At 40.4% G+C, this 22,630-nt stretch overlaps 1 protein-coding gene across 2 annotated transcripts in view; it reads left to right on the top strand.

Annotated features, from left to right (window-relative positions):
* LOC111151093 (interleukin 1 receptor accessory protein) overlaps positions 1-22,630 on the top strand; it is a 125,731-nt gene that overhangs the window by 60,140 nt on the left and 42,961 nt on the right. For both annotated transcript variants that reach the window (XM_022508865.1, XM_022508874.1), the window contains exon 3: positions 22,203-22,488. In XM_022508865.1, the coding sequence (XP_022364573.1) occupies positions 22,203-22,488 (286 nt within the window). The remainder of the gene's footprint in view (positions 1-22,202; positions 22,489-22,630) is intronic.

Raw genomic sequence — 22,630 nt, 5'->3', positions numbered from 1 at the left:
GGAGGAGGCAGGCTCCCTGCTGAGCAGAGAGCCCGATGCGGGACTCGATCCCAGGACCCTGAGATTGTGACCTGAGCCAAAGGCAGAGGCTTTAACCACTGAGCCACCCAGGTGCCCCTACATAGTATTTTAGAGTTTTAAAATGCTTACATTATTGATCATCAGAATAGCAATAAAAAGTGTATCATATTTCTGTTTCACAGATAAGGAAGCAGAGACTTGGAGAAGTTAGGAGACTTAGCCATAGCCATGCAGACAGTAGACAGAAGAATCAGGACTCCAGCTCTTGTTGTCAATCCCAAATCCATTATTCTTTTCCCTGGCAGACATAGAGGTTCCCAACCCTTTCACTGCTAAGGACATGATTTATTTCATATTTTTTCTAGAGACTCCATGTTTGAAAGTAGTAGAAACCAGTCTTGTTAGCCTTGCCATCACTATATCTTAAACCTAAATTAAGAACACATTCATCATCCAAGAAAGAAACTCTGTATCCATTGGTTGCCAATTTCCATCCCTTCTCCTGGTTTCCCTCAGCCTCAGGCAACCACTAGTCTCCTTTCTGTCTCTATAGATCTTTCTACTCTGGCCTTTTCATAGAAATAGAATTATATGTGGATTTTTGTAACTGGCTTAGCATAATGTTTTCACTTAAGTTTTTAAAATACATCCATGCTGTAGCATGTATCAGTATTTCCTTACTTTTCATTGATGAGTAATATTCCATCGTTTATCCACTCATTATTGATGGGCATTTAGGTTATTTTCATGTTTTTTCTATTATAAATAGACAAATGCTGTGAACATTTGTCTGTAAGTTTTTGTATGGGTATGTATTTCATTTCTCTTGAGTATATACCTAGAAGGGGAATTGCTGAGTCATAGGGTAATTCTATGTTTAACATTTTGAAATACTGCCAAACTATCTTCCATTGTAAAAGCCTTTTTAAAGTTTTGAATAGCAGATGAGTCTCAGGTTGGGTGCAATACTTCAGCCACTTTTAGGAATGGCTTCTTAAGATAAAACACATTACATCAAAAAAGATCATGGTCAATTCAGAGGTCTTCTCAAGACTTAGCCCATTACTCTCTGATCCAGAAGAGGAATATCTGAGTATTTTCTTTTGTCAGTGTAATGAATTTAAATCTCATTGCTATGGGAGTTCAGAAAATGTCCTGGGTCAGAAAATGCCCTGAATAATTCACAATATATGTTGCAGAGGGAAAAAAAAAAAAAATGGACTCCAGTCAGATCTTGGCTTCATGTGATTCTTTGTCCTTATCTATAAAATGAAGATGATAATATCACAAATGAGATAACATATTTCAAAGTTTGTTTGTTTGTTTGTTTTTTGTAATCAGAAAAGCAAGTAAGTAAGCAGAAACTCAGTTGATGAACTTTAAATCTGACAACACTTGGCATATGGGTAAGCACCAATATTTTCTCTGTATTGACAGATTAGGATTGAGACTTTTACATTTGAAGGTAGGTGTTTACCCCCAAGAATACACACTTCCAAATGCAATTAAACCTTGCCCAGAAGGGCTTTCATTTTCTCCATATGTTTCTTTACTTATCAATCTTCTAAGAATGCAAAGGCAAATAGTAACATATTCTTCAAAACCAATTGCTTGAAAATTACGCTATGGTCCCATGATTCTCTGCCACTTATTTTGGCCTTGATGACTCTAAACCAGCTGAGATTTGTATTGTTTTTAATTTATATTTTTCAATATAATTGCAAAAGAAAATGTATTCACTTATTGAGCAGGGATTTATTGAGATACTTTGATGAGCCAGGTGTTTGCTAAGCCTTAGGATACAATGGTGAACAAATAGGTCCTGTTCCTATCTTTATGTGATTTACAATCTCCTGTATCTTAGTCTAAATGTCTTAGGGTCGGGGCCCTGGGTGGTTCAGTGGATTAAAGCCTCTGCCTTTGGATCAGGTCATGATCCCAGGGACCTGGGATCAAGCCCCACATCCGGCTCTCTGCCCCACAGGGAGCCTGCTTCCTCCGCTCTCTCTCTCTGCCTGCCTCTCTGCCTACTTGTGATCTCTGTCAAATAAATAAATAAAATCTTTAAAAAAAAATAAAAAATAAATAAATGTCTTAGGGTCTCTGTTACTGGCCATGACCCATGGGTGGCACCATCTCTGTGCTTGCTTTAAAAGTGAAAAATAATATACTCTGGTTTCTCTTCAGAATAAAGCAGAGGTTGAATTTGGACTTTAAAAAGTATAAATAAGAAATAACACAAAGGACATTAAATGGCTTGATATTGTGGTTTAGCTGTGTTGCTACTTTGCTGGGTGACCTTGGATAAGTTAACCTTTTTTTTTTTTTTTAAGTTAACCTTTCTGAATCTGTGTTTCCTCATCTGTAAAATTGTCTAGCGCCTTCTAAGTCTAACCTTCCAGGATTCCATATTGCTATTGTAAATTTGAGGTTCAAGAGCTTCTGAACCAAGTTGCCCTTTTTTTTTTTTTTTTTACTTTTCATCAGTCCATCTTAGATCTTTCCTGTGGCTTTGTCCACTTCTTCTTCTTCTTCTTTTTTTTTTTTTTAAAGATTCTATTCATTTATCCAACAGACAGAGACCACAAGCAGGCAGAGAGGCAGGTTGAGAGAGAGAGGAGGAAGCAGACTCCCTGCAGAGCAGAGAGCCCGATGCGGGGCTCGATCCCAGGACCCCGAGACCATGACCTGAGCCAAAGGCAGAGGCCTTAGCCCACTGAGCCACCCAGGCACCCCGGCTTTGTCCCCTTCTAACTACCATCCTTGTCCAAGCCTTGACTTTTCTGTAATAGCTTCATAACTGGCTATTCCTCCTCTACTCTTGCTCCCTATAACTCATTCTTCCCATGGCAACCAATTTAAAATATTAAAATTAAATAACCTATCTCCTCTGATGGAAATTGTGGAAGTGTTTCCCATTATTCTGAGAATAAAATTTCAATTCCTTACAGTGGCCTATATGGCTCCATATGTTTGGTTCTGTACCTATTGATTCAAACTCTTTGTGTTTCGTTTTCTTGATCTTGGCAATGAAGTTTTCTGAGATACTTTCAGACATTCACATAGAGCATTCCCCTTCTACTCGAAGGCTATCACACTCTCCCCTCAACTTTGTCCCTCACATCCTATAGCACTCTGTAGGAAAGTTGGTTCTTCAGAGAGATACAGAACTCCCTGTTATATATTCTTTCATGTTACCCTGTACTTCTTTTTCATTGAACCTGTTATAATAGCATCTAACTTATTAACTGTGTAATTATTTACTTATTTACTTATTTACTTAGTTAATTTGTTATTTAATTTCTGTCTTCTTCCTGGAATGAAAGCTCCGTATCTTCAGTGCCTGGTAAAATGCTTTACACTTACCAAGTGCTCAGTAAATGCTCAGTGAATGAATGAATTGATGTAATAATTGGCTAAAATTCTAGTCTTTACATCAGCTATGAGATCATTTGCAAGGGAGACCATAGTGCATAGATCAGGAAGTTGGAGGAAGCACTGACTTTTATTTCTATGCAGTTATTGGTCTCTGATTTTATTACAGTGGCCTTCCTCATTGCACGTTATTTGAAACAAATATCCACCAAACTGTGTGAGCCGGACACTGTGTTGTGTCATCAGGATGCTAACCTTTGAGTTCACAATCTAGCAGGAGGTCAGCCATAACTCCAGATAACAATTCTGCAAGGTGGGAAGTAGTTTTAGAAGAGATAGCCAGCCATATCTAGAGAGGTAGAGACCAAATGGGCCCCGGGGGGATCCGTGTGATTGAACTTCTTGGAAAGGGTTGGGAAAAGGCACTGGAATGAATCCATAAGCAAATGCTTGCCTCCCACCAGTCCTTGCAAATAAAGCAAAATCTCTGATCAAGCAGCTGGAATTATTTAGATCCATTTTTATTCTACACTACTCTTGACCTTTTAGAATTTTTTTTTTAAATTTTCTCTTTTATTTACATACAGTATAATTCAGTTTTTAGTGTGAAGAGTCTCTGAATTTGGGCAAATGCATACAGCGGCATAAAAGCTGCTATATTTAAGGTACAAAAAAATTCCACTGTGCCCCCAAATTTCTCTCATGCTTCTGCTGTACAGTCAACCTTCCCTGACCTCAAGCCCCTAGCAGTCACTGATCTGTTTTCTGTTCCTGTAATTATGCTTTATGTGGAATATCATTTATTGTGTTTTTAAAAGATTTTATTTATTTATTTGAGAGAGAGAGACAGAGCAAGAGAGAGAGAGAGAGAGCACACACAAGTGAGGGGGAGTGGGAAGAACAGAGGGAGGGGTAAGGGAGAAGGAGACTCCCCTCCAAGCAGGAAGCTTGGTGTCGGGCCCAGTCTCAGGCCCTGAGATCATGACCTGATCCGAAGGCAGACACTTAACTGACTGAGCCACCGAGGTGCCCCCAGAATGTCATTAATTTATTTTTATTATGTTCAATTAGCCAATAAATAATACATCATTAGTTTCTGATGTAGTATTCAACGATTCATTAGTTGTGTATAACACCCCGTGCTCATTCCCACACGTGCCCTCCTAAATACTCATCAGAATGTCATTTAGGTGGAATCATACGGTACTAGATTTTTTTCGCTTTATTTGAGATGGGTTCATATTATTGAGTATATCAGAAGTTCATTTCTTGGTCGTTGAGTAGTATTTCATTGAATAGCTGTATCACAGTTTATTTATTCACGAGCTAAAGTTCATTTGGCTGCTTCAAGGTTTTGACAATGATGACTAAGTCTACTATAAACATCTGTGTATAGGCTTTTGTCTGGACATAAGTTTTCATTTCTCTTGGGTAAATATCTAGAGCTAATATTGGTAGGTCATACAGTAAGTGTATGTTTAACTTAATATGAAAATGTCAAGCTGTTTTCCAAACTGATTGTACTTCATTGTGCCTTCCCATCAGCAAAGAGTAAGAGTTTCATCTTCTGCATATCCTCACCAAAACTTGGTATTTTCCATTTTTTAAATATTAGCCTTTCTAGTAAGTATGGAGTACTATCCTGTTTGATTTTTAATTTGCAACTAATGACTAATGATTTGGGGTGTGTTTTCATGAGCATACTTGCTGTCTGTATATCTTCTTTGATAAACTATTGAAATCTTTGTCCCTTTTTAAATTTTCTTATTGAATTTTGAGAGCTTCTTATCTAACCTAGATATAAGTCCTTTATCAGATGTGTAATTATAAAATACTTTCTTCTTGTCTGTGGTTTATCTTTGCTAACCTTTAATTTTTCAAGTAATTTTAAAATCCTGTTCCCAATCCCATCATCAGACCTACTACTCTTCTCTTCTCTGCTTAGAATATCTACAGACCTTTTGGCTTTTTTAGGCACAGTGGGGCTATGGTGATGGAAAGGAGAACTGTCCTGTTAGCAAGGAGCCCTTAGGTAGTTGGAAGGAGAATCTAGGCATTGAAACATCCATAACCATGGAATGGTGTTCTATGTGCCGTAAGGGATGTATAGATAGTCTGCTCCATTACAGAACACTGTCATTCATTCATTCATTCATTTCTGGTTATTAAAATACTTTGAGGACAGGCTCAAGAGAGAAACAGTAAAGGTTCTGGATAATTAAATTTAGGAACTCTAATAAAATAGCCGCCCCTCCATAGCCCCGTGGATTATCAGTGGTGATGATGGGGGTTGGGAGATGGAGAGATGGAGAGAGAACAGCAGTGCCTTTCTCACCTTGAAAAATCACTGTCCTCCACTCCAGCAACTGCAGAGCAAAAGGCCCACCTTAGAAGCGACGAGCTTCACTGCCTCCCCACTCCCGCCTGCCCAGGTTTCTGTAATGGTCTGTTTTGTCTTCATTTGTGGTTTGTACAAGGAAAGGCAGAGATAACAAGTTGATAGAGAAATTCCATACTTGACTCACGTGGAGTTGCACACATGTATGACCCCTCAGACAGCCTCAGGGCACAAATATATTTTCCAATGGAAACATCTCTGCCATGGTTGTAATGAATATGTGTCATTTCATTCTTCCAGAACCACCAGTGACTGCCAGTTGCTACCAAGATAAAGTAGGAACCCCTTCCCCTGTATACCCCTAGTCTCCCTCTCTCAGGCTCTGCTCCAATGTCACTCACCCTGGAGTCCAGCCCCAGCTGACTGACAGGCTCCTCACAGCTCCCGCGCCCTCTAAGCCATTTCTTCTGATGTCCCGTCAGCCCAGATTCCTCCCCTTGTGTCTGTCAGCACACATTCTATTCATTTTCCAGGCTTAATTCCAATGTCACCTCTTCTGTGAAGGTTTCATTGAAACTTCTCACCTCTCACAGTCAGAAATAAGAACGACTTCTGCCTTCTTATGATGTGCCACATCGTTTTCTTTATAGCATTTCCTTCATTTTGTTTACATTATGATTTTCTGCACAGTCTCTCCAGAGAGTGAGATCTTTGAGATGAGAGACCGTGTCTTCCTTATGTCTTTATCTCCCCAGTGGAAACTGCACCGTATAAACTGTTGCATGTGGTAGGTTCTCACTGAGGGTTTATTGAATGAAGGACATGCCATAACCCACAGTTCACCTTTCTCTGTGACCCAGATGGAAGAGGTGTCTGAGTGGCTGGTAACTGTAACTGGAGGTGACAAGGTGATCTTATGTGCTCTAAGCGAAGGCAGTTTTATTTCCCCATTGGCTGTGATTATGCTCTCCTGTCTCGGATAAGAAAAGCATGATTTGATTTTGAGTAATAAGCAGTGCAGCTCTAATTGTGTACCTTAAATGCCTTCCATATTTCTGCTTAAGGTGATTTTCTACCAGCGTGAAATGTTCTCCTTCGCAGACAGTTGATGGAGGAGCTGAGTCATGCCTGACTATACTTAATAAGACGGAGGCAGCCAGTGCCCGAGGGAGCTGCCTTCGAGGACAAGCTGACATTTCTGACTTCCCTGCTTTTTAAAAAGTGGGTGGTGTTGTGAGGGAAAGTTGAGCATTGAAGATAGCTTCAGAGTCCCCACTGGAAACATGACTAGATAATGACACTCTAATTCAGACAGATGTGATCTGCCCCATTGCCTCTTGGCTGTGATGTGTGCCTTCTGATGCTGGGAGCAGCTAATCAAGGATTTGATGCTTCTCATTAAAGAGACCCGGTTTGTTCCACTTTATATTAACTAGTGCTGCCCACCCGCCACAACTCCACTCTTTTCCCTGAAAAACTGCCTTGATTTTACAATTTTAAGATTCAGTCTAGAAAACACTCTTGACATTCACATTGATTCTAAACCCATCATACTGTGGAGGTGGAAGGGGCTAGAAATCATCTGCTTTTACCTTCTTACATATTATACGTGAAAAAGCCGAATGCAAGAAAAAGGAAATTACTTGGCCACAGTCAGGGTTCAATTTTAGACTCTGGAATGAGGCAGATCTGTGTTAGAATCCTCTCTCACATACTTACTATGGCTAAAAGATAAACGGAGGCATATGAAACATTTTAAGAGTTTATTTGAGTAAATATCATTTGAAGCAGACAGCACCAAATTGGAAGTGGTTGGGAGCACTCCACCAACATGAACTGGGGGCAAGACTTTTTTTTTTTTTTAAGATTTTATTTATTTATTTATTTATTTAAAGATTTTTATTTATTTATTTGACAGACAGAGATCACAAGTAGGCAGAGAGGCAGGCAGAGAGAGGAAGGGAAACAGGCTCCCGGCTGTGCAGAGAGCCTGATGCGGGGCTTGATCCCAGGACCCTGGGATCATGACCTGAGCCGAAGGCAGAGGCTTAACCCACTGAGCCACCCAGGCACACCAGATTTTATTTATTTATCTAAGAGAGAGAGAGAGAAAGAGAGAGAGAGAGAGAGCATGAGTGAGAGCAAGCACAAGTGAGGGGCAGAAGTTGAGGGAGAGAGGCAAGCTCCCCCCTGAGCAAGGAATCCGATGTGGGGCTCCATCCCAGGACCCTGGGATCTAGACCTGACCCAAAGGCAGACACTTAACTGACTGAGCTGCCCAGGTGCCCCTGGGGCCAAGACTTTTATAGAGAAGAGGCAGAAGCAAAGCAATAAAATTGTTTGACTACAGCTTAGGCAAGTTGCATTAACTAATAGGTCTAGCTGGCTGTGATCAGTTTCCCTGCATTTTGATTTGTTGACCTTGAGGCATTGCAGCCTTAGGCTTTGGTTTGCTTAGGTAGGCTGCTAAGGCATTAAAATCACCTCAGTCTAATGGCCTTCTTGTTTAATTAATTTAACTCTGTGCAATTGTGTGGATATTCTTTCCCTTACCTAAGACTCACGCTCCTCATTTATTAAATGGGGGCAATAATAAAACTATCTGAGAGAGTGGTTTTGGGAACTGAAAGAGATCACAAAATTACATCACTTGATACCTGACGTATGGGAAGCATTCACTATTAGGTGGTGGTGGTGGTACTTATAATAATAATAATGGTGGTCACACTGACGGGGTTAGGGCAAGAAATAAGGTCTTCCAATCCCATGTTGTTATTCTCTATGGAGAATACTGTAATGTATACCTCAGGAACTATTTTTAGTGTCAAGGAAGTTTAAAGATATCTGTCTGAAATTGCATCCCTTTATTCAAAGAAAGGAGCATCTGGGTGGCTCTGTTGATTAAGCGACTGCCTTCGGCTCAGGTCATGATCCCGGAGTCCTGGGATCGAGTCCCCCATCGGGCTCTCTGCTTGCCAGGGAATCTGTTTCTCCCACTAACCTCTCTCTTCTCGTACTCTCTCTCTCCCATTCTCTCTCTCTCTCTCTCAAATAAATAAATAGAATATTCAAAGAGAGGCTGAGTAACTAGTTTAGTGTAAGACAGAAGGAAAGAAAATGGTTTGAGATGCCAGATGATATAAAGAATCAATGTGAGTTGGAAGAACAGAGGGAAGAGATTACATACAAAGTCTCTAAACTGGAAACCAAAGGACTAAGCATGATACCAGAGAGCCTGAGAGGATTCATGGAGAAAGGACTGGCTCTGCGAGGGTTACTGGTTCTGGATTCGGAAAGCTCTGCTGCCTGCTAGCACCTTGACTTTCCCAAATCATTCCAGAGCCTCTCTTTCCAAACTCCAAAGTGGGGCAACAATGCCTCCTTCTGTGAACAATGTGTCTAAAACTGCCAGGTAAAATATAAATTGTTATGCATCCAGTTATGGATTTGTGATCTTGGATGTATGGTAGGGAGAACAAGGCAATGATTCTTAATTGGTGAGTGTGGAACATATTCCTGCTTCCAAGCATATGGAAACAACAAGCTGTATTTCTAGTCAATGACTTTCTTTATTAGTCTCTCCACAAGGCAGGGGACCCATAGCACTGGGAGGCTGAAAATGCCCAGAGATGAGCATTCTGCGCTGGACAGTTTTGCCTGGGGATTTATACCTGGATAAACACACCCCCAGAGATATATAGACCTGGACCGCTTCTCGTGTACCATGAAGCTCCTAATAGCTCTCGTGGCAAGGACAGCACACCCTTTCCCTGATCTTGCACCAATTTCTCTTATTGTCATTTCATTTTTCTACTTTACGGTAATTATTTTGCTTTTTCCTATGGCAGACCATTCATCAATGTATGGACCCTGGTGAATGTGTAAAGAGAGGGAACTTGTGTGCCATGAGAAGAAGGGCTCACAATTGGAAGGATAGTATAGAAGACACTCTACACTTTTATTTCCTTAGAGTTAAACTGGTTTTACTTCTTATATGAGAAGTTCCTCCTCCTGTTTTGCTTCCTAAGTTGTAAGAGCTCTGGAGTTTAGAAAAGTTGATTTGTAGTTTTCCCTTTCTCTTCAGCACTACGTATAGTAGAGGCAAATGTCCTCAACGTTAAGACTACAGTGAGTCAAGAAGCTGAATGTATTCTCATAGTGTTGTATGGGGGACAGATGGTGGCTACCCTTGTGGTGAGCAGGGCATAATGTACAGAGTGGCTGAATTCAGGTTGTCCACCTGAAACTAATGTAACATTGTGTGTCAAGTATACTTAAAAACACACAAACAGAATGTAAATATACATATAAAAATTCAATCTCTGACATACTGGGGAAAAAGAAAAGGAAAGACTGATGTCAGTGTAGTGAAACTCACATAGTTGGTTTCATAGGCAAAAGTTACATGTGATAGGGGGCAAATAACTAGGAATCTGGAAGGTTTCATGCTGCCTCTGCTACTAACCAGTCTTTCCTTCAGGCACTCCTTCATCCCCCTGGGCTCAAAGCCTAATCTGTATAATGTGTCATGTTGCTGGCTGATTCAGAAGGCCTCCTTCCAGCTCCAACATGTAGCAGTTTCTCAGATGCAAAGGGGATTATAGGTGACTTATATATTTAGAAATGTGGACCATGATTATATCTTGGGATTTGTTTTCCCAAGATCTGTTTCTTCTCCTTGGGAGTCGACACTTCTCTAGCTGAGGGGCCACTGAAAACCCAGCCACTCAGAACTCCTCCCTTGTGAATTCTTCCGACCACCCCCTCATCATTCACGGCCAGACATGTCCCCAAACCCCATTGCTTATGCTCTCAGCTTCTGATGTTTGCTTCCCCTGGTTTTCTCTCGAATCTTTTGTCTTCTGCTTGTCACTACCAGCCTTCAAGAAAAATCTACATGCTTGACACATTATTAAAATTGAATGAGACTGCACTGGCATTTCACAGGTGATGCCTCTCTTAAATGCAGTGGCAAGAGTGTAGCCTGTGTCTTTTCCTGGCAGGTGATGAAGATCTCAAACGCCCTTTCACTCCAGGCAATTTCCTGAGGATTCCTGGGGATGTTGCTGGCAAGCCCACAAGATGCTCTTTCCTTTGGCTTTGTAGTTGTGTGTAGAATATGGTTGCACGTCTTGAGGTGGAGGAATCGTATAGCTCCTAATTGAGTACATCCCTTGGGGTGCTTTCACTGAACAAGTCTCTCTGAACCTCCAGTTGAGAAGTCAGATGTGGGGAGGGAGGGCACAAAGACCCGTTGAGTACCTAGAGGGCTTTACACTTGCATCACACCCTTGAGTGGAAAAGTGATTGTTCAAGCCATCTTTGCTAATTAAGAAGTTAGTCCATGCTTTGCCTGCCTCCCACATTTTAGGACTCAAATCTTAATTTTGTATTTTCTGTCCCTGGCTCCGGTAAAATGTAGTAAAAACTCATGAACCAAGACACACAATAATTCCTTTCCCCTGTCCTCTGCTGTCTTTCTAGTTCTTAATTTCTTCATCAGTAAAAATCAACATAATAGTGGTAGCTAAAATTTATTAAGTTCATACAGGTGCACCCGGGAATGTGTTTTTTTGTTTTGTTTTTTGTTTTTTTGTTTTTGGTGTATGATCTTTTTTACCCCTGTCCACACTCCTATGTGGTAGGTACTTTCATTCACTTTGTGTTTTGCTTCCTGCACTATTACATATGAGGAAACAGAATCCTTCTTTCCAGGTGCCACAAGTACGCTCCACATTACCACCTACTTTACTCTCAGCAGTGAAGACAAGATCTGCATATTAGCATCTACCTGTAGAATGAGAGGGAGGAAAAGAGTAAAAGTGTAGCTTCGTCATGCAGAATGCACACAAAGTTATCTCCTACAGCCCACCATTAATGTTATTTGTTCCAATATTCTGAGGGGTTTTGTTTTATTTTGTTTTGTTTTTTGTTTTTTTGCCTATTTCATCCTCTGTTTTGAAGAGGAATATAATATTGTATTATTTACATTCCCAATACCAACAGAAAATTTCTGCAGATACGTATTTGAAATATATGTTTTGCCCAGATGATATAATAGAAAGGACATGACATTTGGGTCGAAAAGAAGTGATTCTGTGCTTGCCACTCACGAGCTCAACATCATTTATTAAGTTAGCTCTCTGGGCTCAGTTGCCCCATTCATAAAATGAAAGGGTTGTTTTGGGGTGCCTGGGTGGCTCAGTGGGTTAAAGCCTCTACCTCCGGCTCACGTCATGATCTCAGGGTCCTGGGATCGAGCCCCATTATCGGGCTCTCTACTCAGCAGGTAGCCTGCTTCCTCTTCTCTCTCTGCCTGCTTCTCTGCCTACTTGTGATCTCTGTCTGTCAAATAAATAAAATCTTAAAAAAAAAAAAAAAAAAGAAAGGGTTTTTTAAATGTTTTTTAAGTTGCCTTGTGGTCTAATGCCCTCAAACACTTTGTCAGAGGTAAGCCCTCTAGGCTAAATGTTAACATTTACTGGGTCACTTTCAGTTTGAAATTGGATACACTCAGTTTGGAATTAAGAGAGGAATGTAATATTAATAATAATGAGGACCACTGAGCAGCTCTTGCTAAATACTTTAAAAGCACTGTCTCATTTAATCTTCAGATCAGCCTTCTTTGACCGTGGGAATATTTAATTTACTTGCATGTACTCACATGGGAAGGAAGTGACAGGACAAGGCTTTGAACTGGGATTGTCAGACTCCAGAGGCTAGCTACTGTGTACGCCATCGGGAAAGTCATTTCGGGATATGAGACTTGGTTTGGTCCCTCCCCGTCTCTATCCTAGATTGTTGGCCCCGTCTTAGACCTGTTTTTATTTTCTCTTAGCTTCATTCACTCCGCTGTGGGATGGGATATTACCAGCTATTCTTCCGTCCCTGGGAGCTACGACTAGTTCTAAGACCCATACGATTCTATGATAAAGGGTGAAGTAACTTTACTTCCAATGCTAACAATCTTGATTCTTGAATGGAAATCTGAAAGCAAGAGACTATGTTTTTTCTTACCTTTTGTTTATCGCCGCTGACATTCATAGGATCCTGAATAAATATTATGTAATAATGAAAATAGAGAGTGAAAGGCTGCTTGATTATTATATGAGAATAGTAATTGGATCTTTACATCTTAATCACGGATTAGAAAAGATTGTTTGGGGTGGGGGGAGCATAAAAACCAGCTAATGACTGCTTAGACTTTCCCCATTGTACTGTGCCACACTTGACATAAGCCAGTTTATTTATTGTCACAACAGCCCTGCAAAAAAAATCATTCCCTTCAGCCACATGAGGATGCTCATTACATTGATTTTTTTTTTTTTTTTTTTTTTTTAAGAAAATAATGGCACCATGGTACAGAGGCAGCACACCCGGAATCCATTCTTTAGCCTGCTAACCCCTGCTGCAAGTTTGATGAGAGAAACAGAGATGTTTGTAGGTAGCTATTAGATGATGCTATGCCATGTTCTTCCTCATTGTGTGCAGCAGCAGGAGGGGGGCTGCTGGACCTTCCTTGGACATTAACACATGCTGATTAAGGGTGCTTTTGTTGGAGCTCTGAAAACTGGTCGTGGACTGACTTCATGGAGAAAAGGAAGAGCCTGCTGACCTTCTACAGCTCCTGTAGACCCAGGGACTGGAAACCTCTCTGGAGACCCCAGGGTGTTTCCTCAGGTCCTCAGAGATGAGGGCAACTTTGTGGAGCATGTCATTCACATTCACAAACTCAGAGAAAAGAACCTCTACATGACAGATTGCATGAACACCAAACTGTTCAGAGCTCTGGGTGTACTGGTCCTGCAATGATAATTCGGTTCTGAACTACCCCAACTCTCAGACATCCTTTAGATAATTTGATTTTGTACCTTTAAGTAGCATCTACAGTGGTATATATTCTGGATTTAAACTTCATAGATATGGTTGTTTTCGTCTGTGAAGGTTCATTTTCCTTTTTAACCTCTTCCTTTTCATTATTTTCTTTGTTTTCATGTTTGCCTGGTAATTATTTTCTCCTTATTTTTTTTAAACTGGCCAGACTCACCCCCACTTTTTTCTAAAGATTTTATTTATGTATTGGGGTGAGAGCATGCATGTGCAGGGGGAAGGGGCAGAGGGAGAAGGAGAGGGAGAAGCAAACCCCCTTGGTGAGCAGAAAGCCTGATGCTGGACTCAGTCCCAGGACCCTGGGATCATGACCCGAGCCAAAGGCAGACGCTTAACTGACTGAGCCACCCAGACGCCCCCCAGACTCACCCCTTTCAATTGATATAAAATAGCAGTCTTCAGGTCAGCATCAAGATGAATGTCCCATGCTGCAGGGAGGAGTGTCACACACGGTCGGGAATAAAACTTGTTCTAGGAACAAACTCTAATGACACCTGCAAAATTAAAGCTGTAGCTTGTGGATCCCCCACCCCCTGCCCCCATCAACCAGCTTTCTGAATTTGGCATTCTTTCCTTATCTGGCAAATCTTATCATCTGCTCAGGGCTATTTCTCATTTTCTTCAAATTACTCAATCAAGAAAACTCCCTTTTTTGGTGGGAGTAAGGTATGTCTAATTATCTGGTCCAGGAAAACCATCTGCCGAGTTATTAGCGCAGTGTTGTTGAACAGCACAAGCGACATGAGGATGTCTGATGGATGCTCACAGCCACTCAGTTTCTTCCTCCCCCACCCCAACTCCTCTCTCTTCTTTTGATAGCTTAGTTGATAACCACAGATCTTCAGAAACACTTTCTAGACCTTTGCTTGAGTAGCTCTCCCCTGAATTAAAAAAAAAAAATCTGTTTTAATGGTATTTTTTCTACTTACATCCTATTCTAGGAAATGTGGTTTGTGGATTTTTTTTTTTTTTTAACTGATTGTTCACTACATAACATTGCTGGAAAACTATCCTGGTGTTTTAAAATATTTTTTTCCATGGAGGGACAAAAAGCAAATATATGTTTTTATATGTAATCCATCAAAGAGGTAGACTTACGGGGTGGAGATAACCTCACAAATTGTTCAACAACTTGCTGACTTGAACAGATGAAATAAGACATTGTTATCCTTTAGTATGATGACTAGCTGTGAAGAAGGAGACAGAAAATAACAGTGGTTTAAACTAATACGTAGCTAATGTTATGGGCTTAGGAATCATCTGAAGATCTTATCCAACTATAGATTCTGATTCAGTTAGTCTGGGCAGGGCAGAAGATCTGCAGTTCTGACAAGCTCACAAGCTGCTGATGACGCTGGCGGTTTGTGGGCATGCTCGGAGTAGCAAGGATATACAGCAGTTTATTTCTCACATAAAGTCTAGATCTAGAAAGCTCAGGGTTGGTGAGGCAGCACCTTATGTAACTCCCTTCACTTTCCCATTCCACCATTTTCCGAGTGTGGCCTTCTTTCTCATGGTCCGTGATGTAACATCCATATTCCAAGCAGCAGGATGGGAGAAATGGGATGTGAACAGGAGCGTAGGAAATGGGATGGGAACAGGAACATAGGAAACATAGAAAGACATGAGCACCTCTCAAGAATGGGTTTTAAGATCATGAAATTTCAAACATGTCCCATTGGTCAGAACTATGTCACCTGAACACTTCCCAGTGAGAGGAAAGCTTGGGAAATGTAGCCTTTATCCTGAATGGCTCTGTGCCCAGATAAAAATTCCCATACTTTTGAAAAAGGGTGTGTGTGTGGACATGGTAAATGGACATGTCTAGCAGTCTCTTCAGTAGACTGGAGTGAGGAAATTGTTTTCCGTAGAAAATGGCAGTCCACAGATTAATCTTAGGTAATATGTGCATAGACTTTACAGTTGCTGTGAATAGGACTTTATGTCTTGGGCTCATTCAGTTTTCATAACTACTCTACAGAGTAGAGTACATTCAAATAAATTCAAGTATGAACTTGAATTTCTGGTTTGGGAAGTGGAGGTTCATAATGGCTGAGGGACTTACCCTGACTACCCTCTTTAAAATTGCATGCTCCTCCTTCTTTCCATTTCCCCTTCCGTCATGCCTGATCTGTCTTACCAGGTTTTATGTGTTTCTTTGTTCCATTGACTTACTTCCAGGATACACTATGCATTTCTTACCTAGTGTGTCAACTGTTTATCGTCAGTCTCCCTGTGTTATGTGAGCTCCATACGACCTTGTTTTGTTCCCCAGTGTATTCTGGGCCTCTACTTTAGCATTTGCCACAGGACAGGATGCTCAGTGCTCAGTATGTAGTTTTTAAATGAATTAATAAAGCCAGAAGGTGTCAAAGCCTGCCTCTGAATCCTGTCTGTTATCCTCCATCATGCTGCTCTCTGGGCTCTGTGCCACATGCTTCTTCTGTCAGAGCTCCTGCTAGTGTTTCCGTGTCTGGCACCCTGTATCTTGCCTCAGAAACTCACCTACTCTTAACCTGTTGCCTTACTCTTTGTCATCCTGCCACTCATGCAACATTGCTCACACCGTGGATTCTCCCTGGATCATAATCCCAGGCTCAGGTTTCCCGAGAAGCCACGTACACCTTTGGAAAAACAAAATTAGGCAAAACTGTAAGAATGTATTGTAAAACCAGCCTTTCCATGACACTTAGTCTCTGCCCTCAGGCCTACGTAAGATTCCTAGAATGTACCGACGGGACAGTTTTTAAAGCACACGGAGTTCCAGTTGAGGATGTCAAAAAAGGGACTGTTTCTGATCACAATCCAATCTCAGGACTACCCTTGCCATCCCCCACCTAACATAATAGAATATAATCATATAATAGCTGTTGCCCTGCCTAAAAGCCTGTTATAATAGTTGGTTCATTCCACCAGGTATTTTCATTTAGTCTTTCTTTTTTCCCAGGTTGTCAGCTTCCTGACAGGTAGGGACATACCCAGATTTATTAGGCGAACTTAGCCTAATAGGTACTAAGCTCCTTTCATTCTATTGCACCCTTTAATCCTCATTCAGCATTATGAGTATGAGGCGGGCATGGGACACATGCAGAAACTGAGTCTGAGAGGGGGAAGCATTTTGTCCAAGGTGATATGTCAAATACGGGGCCCATGGCAAATAATTACTCGTGGAATGTAATTCTACCTCAGGTTTTTCACTATTTAAATCTTTTCCTCTTTTTTTTCTATATCTGAGCTCCCTGAATTTTTAAGTCTACATGTCTCTCTAACCCAGCACCCAGCACAGTTCCTTGCTCACAGCAGGTTCTGAATGAATATTTAATAAATACAAATATATGAATAGCTTTCCTGTGGGAAATATCTTGCTTTGAAGGTGTGAGCACAGATTTGGGACAAGCACCCGAGATCTATGTTCGGGCAGCTTTTATTTGTGCTACCACTCAGGCAAAAGTAAGTCAATTAATCTCTCTGTCTCCGTTTCCTGGCATGTAATGTGGGAATGGGCATGAAAGCCCAAGAGGGTGTTGTGAGATTAATTAGTTAAAATGTATACCCTGCTATATAAATGCTAATTGCTCTCAGGAGCGTGGGTTGGATTTTCCAGTGACTTGGCTTTGGGAGGCTTGCGTATTCCATTAGTCCTCTGTGCCACCAAGCCTCCGCCTTAAGAAATCCTCTGGCTGAGGGAAACGATGACTTTGTGGTTCCCCATGTTGAAGGCCAATTTAGAGAGGACGTCTACTGTGGAGTCAACTGGGTAAGAAGGGACATTCTAAACAAAAAGGTAATTCTCTGTGCCTATAACTTGCTAAATTCCCTTCGCTGTTTATTAGAGACAAATCTATTTGCATAGCAGCCTTTTTCCCCAGTCTTTTCTTCGACTGGTGCCTGCAGTGAATCATATAATTAATTTGGTATTACATGACACTGCAACCTGTTGCCATAGATTTTATTTTTATTTTGTCATTGAATAATTTAAAATGCTTTGACAAAATACCCTCAGGTGGCCAGTGAGGGAAACTTAAAAACTCACAGAACAAATTTCAAATGGGCAAATACCCCATAGGAAAAGCTCAATACCTTTTTTGGCTAATGTTTAGGAATACCGGTATGTGTGTTTTCAGTCCCTAATGGAATGGAGGCTGATTCACTTTATAGATGTGTTTATTTGGCCGATGGAACATTCTGTAAAGGAGATACCTACCAGGTGCAATGATCTCTTTTCCACTTTCAGATGAATCGCATTTAAATTGATTGAAAAGATATTAAGTCTCAGGAATCAGCCCCAAATCTTGGTGATTGATCTATATTTGAATTTTAGTACGTAAGGTCCTTTAACAAACGCTGTTTTAAAATGCGTCTGTGCTTGACTTACTGAATTATGTTATAGAAGGAAAATTCTGCCATCTTTTAATAGTCAAGATAGGAAAAGCTAGTCACTGTAACAACTTGCCCCCCGCCAAGTCTCAGTGATTTATTTATTTATTTATTTTTAAAAAGATTTTATTTATTTCTTTGACAGAAAGAGAGATTACAAGGAGGCGGAGAGGCAGGCAGAGAGAGAGGGGGAAGCAGGCTCCCTGCTAAGCAGAGAGCCTGATGTGGGGCTCAATCCCAGGACCCTGAGATCGTGTCCTGAGCCGAAGGCAGAGACCCAACCCATTGAGCCAACCAGGCGCCCCAGTCTCAGTGATTTAAATCAATACCACAGAAGTTGATTTCTTTGTTCAACTACAGCCCCTTGAGAGAGCAATGGCATCTCTGTGGAGCTCTGCTCTAAGCAGTGGCAGAGATCTAGTCTCCTTCATCCTGTGAGGCTACCGTATTCAAACTTTTCTGGCCCTTGGGGTCTCCATGTGAGGGCAGGCGAAAGCGTCAGAGATTATGCTGGGAGTTTGAAGTTAAACCATTCCTGGCCTCATTCATTGGCCAGAACCAAAACAAATGGCCCCAATTCGGTTGCGGAGGATATCTATGTAGAATCCATATGGGCCAAGGGAAACCAGGGTTCATGAATATTTAGACAGTCTCTGCCACTTCTGGCCTTGTGGTCACCAGAGTTCCATTTCATACTTCCTAAGTTGGTGAGGTGTCACACTAACTTGTGGTTGAGATGTCACACCAGCTCTCTGTTCATCTCCCTTTCCACAGTGTGCATTCTCCTACTTTTACACAAGAAAAATTGACCTGTCACTTATCATCTATCTTACTATTAATCATTCCCAGGATGGTAAAGACCTCCAGGGACCAAACAAAGTGACAATTTGTAATATTGGTGTCAGGAAGTCTCCTTTAATCAAAGCACCATTAACCCTCAGAAGGGCTTCCTCTTTCTCTCCAGTTTACCAGTGTTCTGTTAAGAGAGTCATGGCCTGAGACTGCGGTCTACTGGCCCAAGTAGGGGCGATCTGAATAGAGATATATTATAGAGTAGGATAGTAGGAAAGAGGATAATTTTCATTTAATCGCCTTGCCTCTACCATCATCCAGATTTGGAAAATTGTGCGGAGCTCTTGAGAGAGGTGCCTTTAGGAACAGCATATAGAATACTTTTATGCAATGCAGAGGGAGGTAGCATCTTTTTTATTCAGAAAACAAATAATATGGTGAAGTTCCAGACACCATCAGCTGCCCAGCTGCCTATGCTTCTTTGTTTTTTTTTTAAACTATCACCTTATAATTTAAAAGTGAAATGACTGTCGTGCCAAAGCATATTGATACAAATTTTGGAATTAAAAAATGAAATCAAGGATTTTTTTCCTAACAGAGAAGAAATACAATTAGGATGGTTAAACACTGAGAATGGCTTTGCCAATTTTGTTGCATGATGGATATGCCCTTCCTACCTTCCTTTTTCTTTTCCTAATTATTATTTTAATGATGTTCAAAGGAAATCATTCATGGTGATTTTTTTTTTTGAAGGCCAGTATATTAAAAGTGTTATAAAAAAATACTCTTTCTGCCTCAACTTTCCTCACATCTGTTAGCTCTCTTCTTCAGAAGCCACCACTTTTAAGTATTTTATTTATTTCTTCTAGCATTTCCTATCTATATTTTGTTAATCAATTTGTGTATATTACTATTTTTCATTTAGTCAACCCTGGACACTATTTTGTTCACTTTTTAATTATAGTCCATAGTTAATAAACATCTCATTGATGTTTTTCTCTCTTAAATGGCCATCCCCTCTCCCTTCCTTACCCATTCCTCTTCAGCTAATAATACTACAATATTTGGTTAGATCAATAATCATTTAATTAATATGCCTTCACATATTAATGAACTATGATTATGTTTACTTCCTTATTTTTGGAAGTTATTAAGTGCCTTGCCTTCATAAGCTTTCTTTAATTTGGACCTTTGGGGTGACTGTTTTCATACTTTATAATTGCCTTTTAGCATAATTTTCCACAGTGCTAATTTCATCAGATAATTTATTAGTCACAATTATTCTTTTTTTTAATTGGACAGTTCTATTACCTTTTATTTACACTGGTTCACCCCAATCCCTGCTGCATAGTGGTTAGCCTGGGATCTCCTTCATTGTTATTCTGGGGAATCCCTTCCCCTCTCTCTTGAATTGGATCCCCTCTTCCTCAATCCCATAATTTTCTCTCTTTCCCACCCCCCCTCATTTTGGTAACATGTCCCTCAGAAGCCTCCTAATAAAGAGCATATGGGAAAGAAAATTACTGAGTCTTGATGTGTCTGAAAACATCACCTTCACAGTTGATTGTTTCCTTGGGTTTAAATTCACGATTGGATATAATTTCCCATCACCTATATTGTTTCATTATCTTCCAGCTTCTAGTCTTGTTTTTTCAAAATTCCCATAGCCATTCTGATTCCTGTCTTTTCTATATGATCATTTTTTGGTCTCTTTTCTTACTCTTTAACAGTTTTTAGAATCTTCTCTTTTTCCATAATTTTAGAAAATATTTTTGTAGCTTGTCTATTTTCATCAACTTATTTAATTGACAGATCTCTTCTGGGTTTTTTTTTTTTTTCTTTTTTTTTTCCTTCTTTTGCTGTATGTCATTTACATCAAGGGACCCAAACTAAAGGAGGAGGCTTAGTCTCTGCACTTTTATATTTGCCAGAGCAGAAGAAAAGGGAGCATGGTAAAATTTGCTCGAGCCCTTAAGATAGCAACACAAGTGACACTACATCATATTGGCCAAACTCAGTCACATGGGCTCTCCTCCAAAGGGGCAGGAAAGTAGATTCTTACAATATGCGTAGAAGGAGAACCCAGAGATAATGGGCAAATGGCAATAGTGATTCCTTATTGTGGGGCTGGCAGTTCCTTCTGGGTGTTCACAGTATTCTGAATTGCACTTTGGTGTGCTCCCCTGTTTTCCCCTGCAGGTTGAGGATTTATCCATTAATTTTAATTTTTTTAAACAGTTGAGCATTTCTTTAATTTGATAAAAATATATCATTTCTCAGCTCTAGGAGACAGGATGAAAGCCAAGGATGAAAAACAAAACAAAGCAAAGTATTTAAATGGACCGAACTGGTTACAGTTTGTCAATTTTGATGTTGTTACTAGTTTTTCTCCTGCTCTTGCTCTTACTTGGGGTTAAGTCTTGAAAAAATTATTTTGGTTTTAGTGGAGTTTCAGAAAGGAGTGAAAATGGTTGTATATATTCCATCTGACATATGTATCTGAAAAACTGTGGTTGTAATATCCTGTAAACCAAATGAGCTGATTATGCAACTTCATAGCTTTAATGAAAATGTATTTGAAGAATCTGGTAACATAGATGTTTTATTTAAAAAATTACTATTACGTTTGTATTGGTGTGAGCAACATTTTGATCTTTCCAATTCTTTCTTTGTATATTGGATTGTAAAAGGTGTTTCTTATTAAAGGCATAGGAATTATAAATAATAGTAATTTGTTGAGTCTCAGAAAAGCCAGTTTGTTAAATTTCTCAGAGATCTATTACTTACATAGGGATTTATTGCTTACAAATCCTTCTGCAAGTCATAAAGCTTCAAATTCTTTGCTTTTATCAAAATTAAAGTACCACAAATTTAATTGTTCTCTCAATTGTCTGCTGCCACAAAAATGTTGTCTTAATATGCAACCATAAACTTTAGTGACAAACTTCATTTTATTTATTACATATATAGTTTTGCTCCTGAGACTATGATGTAGATAGATCTCTTTGCCTGGGCAGATCTAACCCGCAAATCAGGAGACCTGGGAAGAACTGAGAGTCTTGGAGGGTTATCTTTTCAGTTACAATTTTTTCCTCAGAACTTACTCTGTCTCCAGAGGGTGAAAGAGCACATGATTTCTTTTTCAGGTGAGATTCTTCCCCATACCTTATAGGGCATGACAAGCTCAAGTTATCAGATCAAGTCATTATCCAAGAGGTAATGAAAAGATGCTAAAGGAAGATACAGAAATAATTTCTTCATCCCACAGTGCCCATTCCACGCAATTATTACAGAGAGGCTACTGAACATCACCAGACAGGGGGGTTCCTGGAAAAGATTGGGTGTCCTGAGAAGGCCTTTAACATGAGGTGACTCACTAGCCCTTTCTTTCTTTTTTTGATCATTCCAGAACGCTGTGATGACTGGGGACTAGATACCATGAGGCAGATCCAAGTGTTTGAAGATGAGCCAGCTCGCCTCAAGTGCCCACTCTTTGAACACTTCTTGAAATACAACTACAGCACAGCCCACTCAGCTGGCCTGACTCTGATCTGGTATTGGACGAGGCAGGACCGGGACCTGGAGGAGCCAATTAACTTCCGCCTCCCTGACAACCGCATTAGTAAAGAGAAAGATGTTCTCTGGTTCCGACCCACCCTCCTCAACGATACTGGCAACTATACCTGCATGTTAAGGTAGCCTGATTCTTGGTGGGGACTTTCTCTTTTCCCTTTAGTTCCTGGGCTTTTATCTGGAGGATGCATCTGCTATGAAGCTATGGCAGGGAAGGAAACATCTAGAAAGAGTTACACCCCAACTCAGTGGATTAGCAGAGGT

Source organism: Enhydra lutris, unplaced genomic scaffold (assembly GCF_002288905.1).
Source record: "Enhydra lutris kenyoni isolate GAN:26980312 unplaced genomic scaffold, ASM228890v2 scaffoldscaffold2, whole genome shotgun sequence".
Lineage (NCBI taxonomy): Eukaryota > Metazoa > Chordata > Mammalia > Carnivora > Mustelidae > Enhydra > Enhydra lutris.
Note: the sequence above shows the minus strand (reverse complement) of the source record. Positions and strands in the feature narration are given on the sequence as shown.